Source organism: Pararge aegeria, chromosome 19 (assembly GCF_905163445.1).
Source record: "Pararge aegeria chromosome 19, ilParAegt1.1, whole genome shotgun sequence".
Lineage (NCBI taxonomy): Eukaryota > Metazoa > Arthropoda > Insecta > Lepidoptera > Nymphalidae > Pararge > Pararge aegeria.
In genome coordinates this window covers 1,848,626-1,861,685 of record NC_053198.1, presented here as the reverse complement: position 1 = coordinate 1,861,685, position 13,060 = coordinate 1,848,626, and the positions used below count along the sequence as shown (strand labels likewise).

The following is a 13,060-nucleotide window of genomic DNA, read 5'->3' as shown; positions in this document are numbered from 1 at the left end:
TGGTACAGTCTAATATAGTAGCGGGCTTACCTGTAAAGTATAGTAGTTATACTCCTAATCGGTTTCTACACAAAAGTACTAAATCGCTTAGCGGCAGGACTTTGTAGGTTGGTAACTAGACACGTCCAAAACCTTCCAAAAGTCCATAGAAAATTCAGAAATTATAAATTCACAAATTGCCGCTGTTGGGAACGAACCCGGGAACTCCTTCTTAAATACACGGCGCTCACCGTTGCGCCAGAGAGGTAGTCAAAACCTGGTTTTTATCTGGTGTTTCTACAACCAAGGCCATGGGTTAATATAAACGGAAAGAGGGTATTTACAAAAGTGATTGCAATAAATCTAATCTCGCGGACATGAGTGTTTACATAATCAAAAATAATATTATCTCTTTTCAGATCTCGAGTTCCGGACGCGAATAATTTCACCGAGGGAAAAAATATCTTGGACACACTCCAAACTTTATGACACTTCGATGGACGAAAATAGATTTATATTTCTAGAGATGGTTTAGGAAATAGACGCAGGATCGGTAGCAGTTTGTGGGACAGTAAATTTGGACCACGTATAAGACAACACGTAGAGGGGACAGTGAATTGAGATACATGTTTTGCCTAAAAAAAATAATGTATCCAATCTTAATACAATATTTTTAACCATATATAGTTCGCAGCACAAATTTTGTGCAGAAAATATATTAATAACATGTGCTTTTGGAATTAAATCAATCTCTTTATAGTGAAACGTTTAAATTATTATTTTCCAACTTATAAACTGATAATATTAACTCTATAAAAGTGAGCATACCAAAATAATTAAGGACAAAACGCTCAAAATATATACAGCAGTACTAAGTGGCAGATCAATGTGTGCTACATCGTACTTAACACACGCGAAGTGCAGTGAAGTGGTTTCGACTAGAATAAGTGAAAATGCCGAGAGATACGAATTTATGTGGCGTAGTGTTATTGGTGGTGCTGCAGAGCCTGATTAAAACTAGCGAGGAAATCGTGGAAGCAAGTGAGTATTCTTTAATCTAGATATATATAAAAGAGAAAGTGTGTGGGTATGTTCCGTATAGGCTGCGAAACGGCTGGACCGATTAAAATGAAACTTTCAGAGAATCTCCGGATTGACCTGGCGAGTAATCCTGTAAAGTTTGGTGACGATTGGAGCACTCCTATTTTTGAACTGTCAAACTGTCAAATACAGCTTTTATTTACTATGATGATATTCTATTGTTGGGTGTACTTGGATGTAGATAATGATCTTCACCCGCTCGAGAAGAGATTAGAAGAGAATGAATACGGGGAGAAATAAATGATTTAATATACGAGTATTATGAGACTTATTTAATTAAAATTTAATGATGTAAGTTTATTGTTTAAATAAAATAAAGCAAAATCTAGCCCGGCGAAGCGGGCTGGGTACGCTAGTAAGAGATAAATCTAAAGATGTTAAAATAATGACAGTCTACAGACAATACAAATTTGAAAATTTGATGTATGTTCACAAAAATATATAAAAATTTAAGAGAAAACGTGACTGCAATAATTTGAACGTTAGTATTACTCTAACAAGGACAATATGAGATGGTGATAAAAAAAGAACACCCGGCTAAGTTTGTTGTGGTCTTCTTCTTAGACCAGGGCGCATTTGGAAACCTCGTAGCTTTAGGTTCAAGTTCGCGAAGTTATCACCATCCCCTTACAATTATGTAAACATATATGTATGACCGCTGCATAAGGGCATGTGATAGGCCTACATGAATAAAGAAATTTTTATCATATTTTGTGGTACATTTTTTTTTTATTCCACTACAGATTAGCGCTTGACTGCAATCTCACCTTATGGTAAATAATGTTGTAGTCCTATTAGGGAGTTTGGTAGTAATTCCCCCTAATAGGTTTCTTCACGATATCGCACCGGAACACTAAATCGCATTTATTAATCGCAGTGGGCAGCGCTGCTTTCTGAGTCCAAGGCCGTGGGTTCGATTCCCACAACTGGAAAATGTTTGCGATGAACATGAATGTTTATCAATGTCTGGGTGTTTATATGTACATTATAAGTATTTATGTATATTATTCATAAAATTATTCATCAGATATATTAGTACCCATAACACAAGCTACGCTTACTTTGGGACTAGATGGAGATGTGTGTATTGTCGTAGTATATTTATTATTTATTTATTTATCAAGCAAATACAGGCCCAAGTCTCCTTTCAGAATAAGAAGGGCTTAGACCGTCCACCACGCTGGCCCAGTGCGGATTGGTGGACTCCACATACCTTTGAGTACATTATGTAGAGCTTTCAGACATGCAGGTTACCTAACGATGTTTTTCTTCACCGTCGAAGCAAGTGATATTTTTTAATGACCTAAAACGCACATAACTTAGAAAAGTTAGGGGTGCGTGCTCGGATTCGAACTCGGCCCCTCCTACTCACTACGCTATGACCGCTTAAGAAACATAAATGTCCTTAAATGCTGCAGTACGGAATAAACGTCATATTAAGGCCGCATAATTTTTACGCAAAAGCAGTAACTTTCGGTTCAATGAATGAACTTTTAGTATCCATCGCTCGCTGCAGTCACGCTGTTGCTGGCGGGATGCCAACTTTAAAAAGAATAATGCGAATATTGCAAAATATGTTCGCACCAAGACTGTGTCATACGTGATCTGTAGCCTAGTACAAGATTTTTCCGCTCGCAATCGAGGAGTCTTTTTCGCTTATCAGACTTTATACCGTCAAAGTAAAAAGGGGCCTGTGTCCCTTTGACAGACCAAGCTCAATTTGAATGTCCAGCGCTACCTTTAACTAAATTAAGTCTTTGTATATTAAGACCACATCATTTTTTCACAAAAGCAGTAACAATTGGTCCAACGTATGATCTTGAAGGAGCTATCGCTCGCTGCAGCAACCCAGACGAAGGCAGGTTGCCAACTTTAAATAGGACAATGGGAGGATCGGAAAATATGTTTTAATTAACTCCCCCGGGTTCGATCCTCTGGTCTGACCTGGTGGGAGGCTTTGGCCGTGGCTAGTTACCAACCTACCGACGAAGACGTGCCTCAAAGCGATTAAGTGTTCCGGTGTGATGTCGCGTAGAAACCGATTAGGGATATCACTACAATACTCCCTAACAGGTCCCTTTGTGTGTTCTATCGACTCTATAATGGAAAGTGTTCCGAAGAGTTGTTTGCGTTTATACCTCCTACCCTGTTCTCTGACCGCACCTCACGTCGTAGAAATAAATTCCACCCTCATTTTCTGGATGCCTGGTATTCTTCTACTGTTCGAAATACCAGATCATTTCTACCGCGCACTTGCAAATTATGGAACAATCTTCCATCTGATGTGTTTCCTCAAAAATACAATCTAGGGATATTCAAGGGGCGGATAAACAAACTCCTTAAAAGCCGGCAACGCATCGGTGGCTCCTCTGGTGCTGCAGATGTTTATGGGCGGCGGTGATCACTGCCATCAGGTGACCCACTTGCTCGTTTGCCCGCTTTTTAAGTCTAAATTTTGCTCTTGCAACAACAGGTACCCAAGTTCACCTTTAGAATTCTATTAGGCACTTCAGGTTTCAAATGACGTCCAAAAGTGAGACTGGATATTTATTTAACAATTGGCTTTACTAAATTACACTTTCTTTTAACTACTTTAGCATTTGCTGAAGCTGTTACAATTATCACAGTTTCAAGTAAACACGTTATAAAGCGTTTTTTTTTCTATAATTAGGAGGAGAAAATCCTCATGGACATCCATATGGATAGTGTGGGACTCCTACCGGCTAAAAACTTCCTGCCTTCTAAACGTTAGTGTACCTGCCTTTTGGCCTACCACTAACGTCTTACTTCTTTAACTTTCCCTCTCTTTCGTCTTCCTTTACTTTTATTATCGCTTCCATGAAGTTACTTTGCGGAAATCCATGATATATTATGAAAATTATGCTTAATTTAATGAATAATTGTTAAGAAGTTCATTGTCAACAATTATTCATTGTAAAGTGAAAATCTCCTGAGGATGCTCCGGTTTTGGAGCGAATCGTGCGTAGAGGGTACATTGCCGAAGATCTGTTTAGTGTGGAGTATAAGGATTGAAGAAATTTTAAATTACACCATACAGATCCTGCTGCTTTTCACGGAGTATAGCAAATTAAGCTATTTAAATTTTCATAATATGCTTCCATGTATTTTTTTTATAGATTCCGATTACTCTGATGCTCAAGCATTATGGAGGTAAGGTTGTCTGTCTTTATTTCACTTCCTATTTCCTTCTTCACATTCACCCTTTCTTGTTTAAATCGTTGGCAGTGAAACAGGGTAAGTTCACAATACATGATATCACTGAACTCTCTTTTCTTTATGCTTGCTATGTATTGCATAAAAACCCCATAACTATGTTTGTATGTTTACTATGTAACCAGCCCCTTATATTCCCAATTAGTCTATGCATCTATCAGCCTCAGTCTACCAGTTCATCAGGCAATCAGCAGAGATCCCTATTAAGCAATAAGGCCGCCTTTTGTATTCTATATGTTTTTGTTTTTATTATATTTTGTATATGTTAATGTTGTGGTATACAAATAAAGAGTTTAATAATATTAATAATAGCCTTTGGTACACTGGTTTCATTCTAGTTGCCATATCTCTAAGGTCCTTCCTCTGGTCACATATCTTTTCTCCGGTAGGTTTGAATAATATTAATCTGATCTCGCCTGAGCCAAGATGAGTGCTGGGATGTGGTTATAAAGCTACTTATACATCATTTCAATTGTACTCATCGGAAATATGAATTGGACTTCTAAAATAACAATACAGTTAGAAGCTGCAGTAAGTCATATTAAGGCCACATCATTTTTTCACAAAAGCAGTCAATTTTGGTTTAATGAATGAACTTTTAGTAGCCATCGCTCGCTGCAGCCACGCTGTCACTGGCAGCTTGCCAACTTTAAAGAGAATAATACGAGTATCGGAAAATATGTTCGCGCGACGTCTGTGTCATACGTGATGCGCACTTTTAAACCTTTATTGACCGAGTGGAGCGTGGTCTTAAATTTCTCTCAGGTCTTTATTTGGGTGGAATTGCACTTTATTCATATTCCATTTCTCTGTCCGCCTGTTAGAGTCCTATTACTTCTGGAGGGCTAGCACGGGCAAGAGATAAAAATTATATCCCCCGATTATATCCCCCTAACCAGGGATATAATTAACGTATTCATCTACAAAAGAGGGAACATGGAATAGGAGGAGTTTATCCCCGTTTATTATTACACATATATTATTTGGTAGAGTCACTACACACAGACAGACTTGACGTTTCAAAAGCTCTTATATTAGGCCTACTTGAAATAAATGAATTTTGAATTTTTTTGGATATTACTTCCACTTGTGTTCCACTTCCAGTGCTCTGAGTGTTGATAAAGCTGTGGGAGAAGAAAATTTTTATCCTTTCCCGGGGATATAATTAGCTAGCCGTGCTGAGTAAGGAACGTGACGCTGAGGTTCGACAACCTCCTTAACATAGGCGTCTTATGGTGTAGCGTGTGCGTCGAAAACGGGCGCGGCAGAGCAAGGCACTCTTGATACAAAAAAAAGTTTTTGACAATTAAAAAATTTACTTTGTTAAACAACTAAAAAGCAAGAACAGATGTTTTCTACAACATTTTTAAGTCTTTGCCAAGTAAAATGTAGAATTTCCATGTTAATAGTACCTAGTAAGTTTATAGAAAGCACTTAGTAATTTTCTTCACTTTACTTGGCAACGAAGAATTGAGAGCCTCCTCCTTTTTTTTAAGTCGGTTGATTTCCGATTGACTCCCCATACAATATGACTGATCATTATTATTATAATTATAATTAAATTCATTATTGCACAAACAAAACCAAATACAACGAGAAACACAATAGATAAAAATAAAAATTAAAATAATATAAAACTAGTTTATTCAAAAAATTCAAAATTCAAAAAAATTCAAAATTCATTTATTTCAAGTAGGCCTAATATAAGCACTTTTGAAACGTCAAGTATGCATGTTTGTGTGACTCTACCACCGGTTCGGAAAGCAGATTCTACCGAGAAGAGCCGGCAAGAAACTCAGTAGTTGCTCTTTTCCAACATCAACATTTACAATCATTTTGCTATCTTGCGGGCGATGAGAGCGAGGCTGGCTGCTTCCATTCTACCTTGTCATTGAGGAATTCATCAAATGTATAGTAACCTCGCTGTACTAGATGCGTTTTTACACATTTTTTAAATGTATGCATTGGTAGGTCAAGAATTTCCTTAGGAATCATGTTGTAAAAGCGTATACTCAACCCCACAAAGGAGTTCTGCACCTTTCGCAGACGATATGCAGATATCACTAATTTATGACCGTTTCTGGTAAGTCGATTGTTAATTTCAGCTTTTGATTTATAAAGAGTAATATTTTGCCTCACAAAGACTATATTATTATAAATGTATTGCGAAGCTACTGTAAGAATACCTATTTATTTAAATTTTTCACGAAGCGATTCGCGTGATCCAAGTTTATATATTGATCGTACGGCTCTTTTCTGTAGTATAAATATACTTTCAATATCTGCAGTTTTTCCCCACAGCAAGATCCCATAGGACATAATACTGTGAAAGTATGCGAAATAAACAAGCCTAGCTGTTTCAACATCGGTAAGCTGTCTAATTTTCCTGATTGCATATGCAGCTGAGCTGAGTTTACTCGCTAGGCTTTCTATATGGGTACCCCACTGTAGTTTACAATCTAAGGTCACTCCTAGAAAAACAGTGGAGTTTTCTATTTTAAGTGTTTCTCCATTTATCAATTTTGATGATGATGTTTTTATCAATTTTTTTTACGTTAGGCAAAACAACTTCCAAACACTTGGTTTTTTTTGCATTTAAAAGTAAGTTATTAACAGTAAACCAGTCTGACACATGTGACAAAGCACGGTTTACGTCGTCAAAATTATCTTTGTTTCTATCAGTCTTAAAAATGAGAGATGTATCATCTGCGAACAGTACAATCTCACAAGTGCCCCTGACATGGTGTGGCAGATCATTTATATACACCAGAAACAATAAGGGACCCAAAATTGAGCCTTGTGGGACACCCATTAAGGCAGATGATCCCTTAGACTTTATGTCTTTTACGCATACCCTTTGAACTCTATCACTTAGATAAGAGGCAATTAAATTGAGTGCAACGTTTTTGATGCCATAGTGGCTTAGTTTTAGTAACAACGTTTTGTGTTCAACGCAATCGAATGCTTTGGACAGATCACAGAAAACACCAATGGCATTCTGCGAACGTTCTCAGGCATCGTAAATATGCTTTATGAGTCTTGCGCCTGCATCCGTTGTACTACGACCTTTAGTGAAGCCGTACTGCTCCGGATGAAGTAAGTTATTTACATTAAAATGATTTAAAAGTTGATAAAGTATAATTTTTTCAAAGACCTTACTAAGAGTTGGCAAGATTGAAATAGGCCTGTAATTTTTAAGGTCATTTTTATGACCGGATTTAAAAAGGGGTATTAATTTACTACATTTCATTAGGTTCGGAAAAATACCCATATCAACACATTCATTAAAAATTACGGCTAGATAAGGGGCAATAACGTCAATAATGTTAGAAATGACCATCACCGACATACCCCACAGATCACCGGTTTTTTTCAACTTTAATAACCTGAAATTCTTTACAATATCTATTGCAGATATATGTTTAAAATTAAATAAAACATTGCACTCTTTAACATTATCTCTCAATATACGCTGAGCTGCTATTGGTGAAGAGCTTAGAGAATCTGTTAACAAAATGGGAACATTCTGAAAGAAGTTTTCGAAAGTATTAGCAACCTCCCTGTCAGACGTCACTTTATTGTTATCAACAATAAGTTCAAAATCCACATCACGAGATTTAGTTTTTCCTGACTCGTAATTAACTATTTTCCAGGTTGTTTGTACTTTGTTATCAGATTTCATTATACTATATTTAATGTGTAGCGATTTCGCATTAGTGCAAACCTTCTTAAATATTTTAGAGTATTTTTTTACGTGTTCTACGAAAGTTGTGGTATGATTAAATTGTTTTTCATCATACAGCTCATACAACTTCTCCCTACTTTTATATATACCTACAGTAGCCCAGTCACTAAATTTTAATTTATTACTGACATTGATGTGCTTAAAGTTGAATACTCTATTAAATTCGTTGTTTATAGTATTAAATAGTGCACTATAAAGACTGTCCGGATGAAAATGTTCGCACGCAATACCAGGGATTTTCGCAGAAATTTCACGTTTGAATCGCAATAATTTAGTCTTAGTTATTGGCCTACACTTTATAATTTGTCTGCTTTTATTGATAGTATTTAAAACAGTAATAAGTTGACCACAATGATCTGACCTTAAATAATTAATTATTCTTTTATCTAAAATGTCACAATTGAAAAAAATATTATCTAAGCAGGATGCTGAAGTTGCAGTTACTCTAGTAGGTTCACTAAAAGTGTGACACAAATTAAAACATTTAAATAAGTTAAGCAATCTAGCAGTTGTTGCATTTTCTAGTAAAATGTTGACATTGAAATCGCCACATACAATTACTTTTTTAGTAGAAAGACTCAAACGCTTTAGTACATCCTCCATGACATTCTCGAAATCGCTAAAATCACCTGAAGGGGGTCGGTATACACTCACTATTATAAATCGCTCCAGCTCCACACAAGACAGTTCTGCAATGCGTTCAACAGAAAGACCAACTATGTCTTTTCGTTCTTTACAAATTATATTATTACGTACAAAAATTAAAGATCCACCGTGAATTGCAGTCCTTCTGAAGAACGCACTTGACAATATAAAGTTATTGATGTTTACTGCTACTTGTGTACCAGTGAGCCAGTGCTCAGTTATACACAGAATATGTACATTGAGTTTCTCCACAAACAGCTCTATTTCTAATTATTAGTATATTAGTGTGCAAAGCCGGTCTTATCGCTGAAGCGATCTCTCCCAGACAACCTTTGGCGAAAGTAGTTGTTATAATTAAATACTTATTTATATATTCTTAATTTTTAATTACTAATGTTTTATGTTTAATTATTTACTTTTGTACTTTTGTCCTTTTTGGGTTGTTACCACAATAAATAAACTATTATTATTATACATTACTATAAAGTTTTTTTTTTGACATTGACATGACGGTTATATAGACATGTTAATATTTGCACCTACTCCGCCTAGTTACCACCCTACTCACAAAGACCTGCCACTAAATGGTGTAGCATTGCGGAATGATGTCGCGTAGCCAATTAGGGGTTCGGGTTTATAACTGCCATACCCCTACCTCGCCTTGATATCGCCTGGGGCTCTTTTCATTGCGAGCTTTCGCGCTCGTCCCATCTGTGACACTGTGGGTTTCCCACCCTTAAGATGGTTATCAGCTACTGTCCTTCTAGAAGCAGGTTAGACCGTTACCATTTTAGATTGCATCATCTCTTACCAGGTGAGATTGCAGGCGTGGGCTAACTTGTAGTGGAATAAAAAAAAAGTTTATTTATTTGGAATCTAACTTGTATGCGTGCTTGGTTCCCAGTTTTGCTTTCTATTTTTAGCAAGAATCCGGTTCGGGGGGCCAAATTGTAAATAAATAAAGGAATAATTAAAAAATGTATTTATTGCTTGAACACAAAGGCATATAAAAATCTCCAATATCATGCAAGGCTCATTCAGCTGAATTTAAACCGCCATTAATCGTTTAAAAACAAAAGTATACGATGCAAAAGCAATAAAAACATAATAATAATTCCGCCAGAATGGAAAGACAATTAAAGTTTATAGTGTGACAGAGAAGCCGCTTAAAACAGGCCATTTGGCTAGTTCTATTATAAAAATAAAAAATGTGTTGTTAAGTGAAAAATGGTGGTTGTTGTACCAATCGTACAATGTCTACTACTGCCCTAGATATATTTTAGAGTTGGGACGCTTGTATAGTTTATGTACTACGGCTAAACGCCACGCTTGATGACATCTATCGGCGAAACACCTCCAGCAGTAGAGAGAGAGCCACAAAAAGAAGTAAAAGGTACAGTTACATCGTTTAAAGTGCCACTGGCTATAAGTTATAGATCCAAACCAATATGGCCGCTGTATGGGTGCAATTTCATATGAGAAATCCAAATCTTTGTTCCAAACAACATTGCATCTTCTAGTTTATGATTGCTGTTCCAGCACCAATTCAATATATTATATATATATAATATATATATATAAAACACTATACATTTCACAGTGTGGATGTTTGTAACTCAATCACACAAAACGGCTGAATGGGTTTGGATGAAATTTGGCATGCATGTAGCCTTTGACATGGAAATGAATATAGGCTACCTTTTATCCAGATTCCTTAAGTAGTTCCCAAGGGAAAATTTGTTTTTTTTTTACGAGCAAAGCCGCGGGCAGACTTCTTTGAAATTTAGTATGCATGCTATCTATGCTGTGGAAAAAGACATGCGCTTTTTTACAGAAATACATTGTAGTCTGGAATAGCACATAGGCTACCTTTTATCCCAGGAAATAAGATAGTTTTCGCAGAATAAAAACGTAGTATTAATATAATTATGTTGGGAAATGTTTGTTACAATTTATTTTTTAAACAATAAAATAAAAAAATATATAAGTTTAAAATTTTACTCGTCTAAACTTTTGGTGAATCTCTTCGGAAAGGCTGGGTGATATTTTATTTATAGGGATTATGCAAGTCGGATAGAGTCGAGTTATCTGGGGACATTACAGTGGTTTATAGAACTGCTACTGCACGTAGACTCCATTATTTAACTATAGCGGATATTCAAACTTTACCAATAGAACTTTTAAATTGAAACGAAATCGACTTTTGTGTTTTCCAGTAATTAATGATTATTAAGTCTTTTATACTATTTTAACAGATCCGGCAGACGTCATTTTACCCGGTAAAACAACGCAATCTACTGGATCAAAATCCCCCCAGACTCCCATTAGGATATGAAGGCTGTGCGATTGATTTGTCAATTATATAGAGGTGGGCATGAGAGTTTCAGTTAATCTGTTATCTTTATATACAAATCGCATTATATTATACTAACTGTTGCCCGCGACTTCGCCTGCGTTTGATTTTGTTTTTTGATGTGGCATTCAATTTAGTCGTAGTTCTAAAAAAAAATTAAGTATTCAGTATCGCTAAGCCTTAAATGAGGGGTTTGCTGCTGTCCGCTGAGGAGTTCTGACCTCTATCTCCAACCACATTCAGATCTACACAAAGTTTGGGCGAAATTAAACACATATTATAACCTCTATACTTGGTATAAAAACAATTATTTTAATCGGTTACAATTTGACGGAGTTACGGTGTTAAATCATCAAACTCTTTTATCCCCTCTCTCAAAGGAACCGAGCTTAATGTCGGCATAAAAAGTATGCTTATATTACTTCTTACACTTCCAAGAATATGTGTACAAAGTTTCATGAGGATCGGTTAAGTAGTTTTTGCGTGAAAGCGTAACAAACAAACTTACACTGACATTTATAATAGTAGTAGGGGTTATACTATATTAAAACTAATGATATAATTGCAACATTTTATTTATTTATTATATAATTAGCATTATTTCTGATTTTCAATTATTAATAATTTTGCTGCTTTCATCACTTTTATTACTTTAATGGGAATAACCTGTGCCTGTTTATTCATTTATTTCTTTATTTTTATTTAACTATTTAGTTTGCCGTATCGTCACGGGGGTCTCAGCTTAAAATCAGCGGCATGCATGTACCTAAAATGCATTGCAAATGCTGAGCTGTACAACCTTTCTGTCTGGTGTTACACACAGACATTGTTACTATCTTATTACTATATTATTATAACATGTACTGTTTGTAACACTTAACATGAATAAATGTATTTTCTTTCTTTCTTTCATTAAAATACCGATTTCTGATCCACTTCACAGACAGTGACGCGAGAATGATGGCGGACTTTAGCCCCTAGAAAGGGGCAAACTAATACCAGGGCAGCATAGTTCACCTGCGAATATGACCCGGGTATGGAGGCATAAGGCCTATCGACCGCTCGGAGATTACCCCCTCGCACGCCATTATAATAAAATCCCGAAATTTCATCCAAAACGATCTAGCTAACTAGTTAAACGATATTTGAAATGCGAACTGTCAAGTATAAGAAAATATAATGTTATAGGCAATAATTATTCTTAAATTGGCAGTAAAGGAAGCTGACAAAACATTGCGCAACTATGCTAACAAATACCAAAGACTGCCGGCTGGCGCAGTGGGCAGCGACCCTGCTTTCTGTGTCTATGGCCGTCGGTTCGATCCCCACAACTGGAATATGTTTGTGTGATGAACTTGAATGTTTTTCAGTGTCTGGGTGAATTTATGTGTGTGTTCATAAAAATATTTATTAGTTATCTTAGTACCCATACGCTTACTTTGGGGCTAGATGGCGATGTGTGCATTGTCGTAGTATATTTATTTATTTATTTATTAATTCACAACACTTGTTATTTATTTTTATTCCTCTACAAGTTATCCGTTCACTGCAATCTCACCTTCTGGTTAGTGATGATGCAGTCTAAGATGGTAACGGGCTAACCTGTAAGGGGTATGTCAGTTATATTAAAACCATACCCCTTAGGGTCCGTTCACACAGACCGGCTCGGAGAGGAGAGCAGATTTTTATCACGTTGGAAACAGTGTTTTGAGTGATTGTAGTAAAGTTTATTTTTGCATTTGCACCTTTTTTGTCATTAAAAATGCCTGAACGCGCTTCGTGTGAAGTAATAAAAGGAGCCGACCGGCTCCGCTTGCGTGCTCTTTCTCGCTCGCGCAGCCGATCGGCTCTGATTGCGTGCTCTTTCTCGCTTGCGCAGCCTGTCGGCTCCGATTGCGTGCTCTTTCTCGCTCGCGCAGCCGATGGGCTCCGATTGCGTGCTCTTTCTCTATCGCGTAGCCGATCGGCTCCGATTGCGTGCCCGCTGCGGCCGCGCCGACCGC

The 13,060-nt window shown here is 36.7% G+C and overlaps 1 protein-coding gene across 1 annotated transcript in view; it reads left to right on the top strand.

The window, feature by feature from the left end:
* Nucleotides 1-814: 814 nt before the first annotated feature.
* The window catches only part of LOC120631968 (nephrin-like), a 153,525-nt gene continuing 141,279 nt past the window's right edge, over nt 815-13,060 (top strand). The window contains exon 1 of the mRNA XM_039901683.1: nt 815-1,020. Within this exon, the coding sequence (XP_039757617.1) occupies nt 933-1,020 (88 nt within the window). The 5' untranslated portion in view covers nt 815-932. The remainder of the gene's footprint in view (nt 1,021-13,060) is intronic.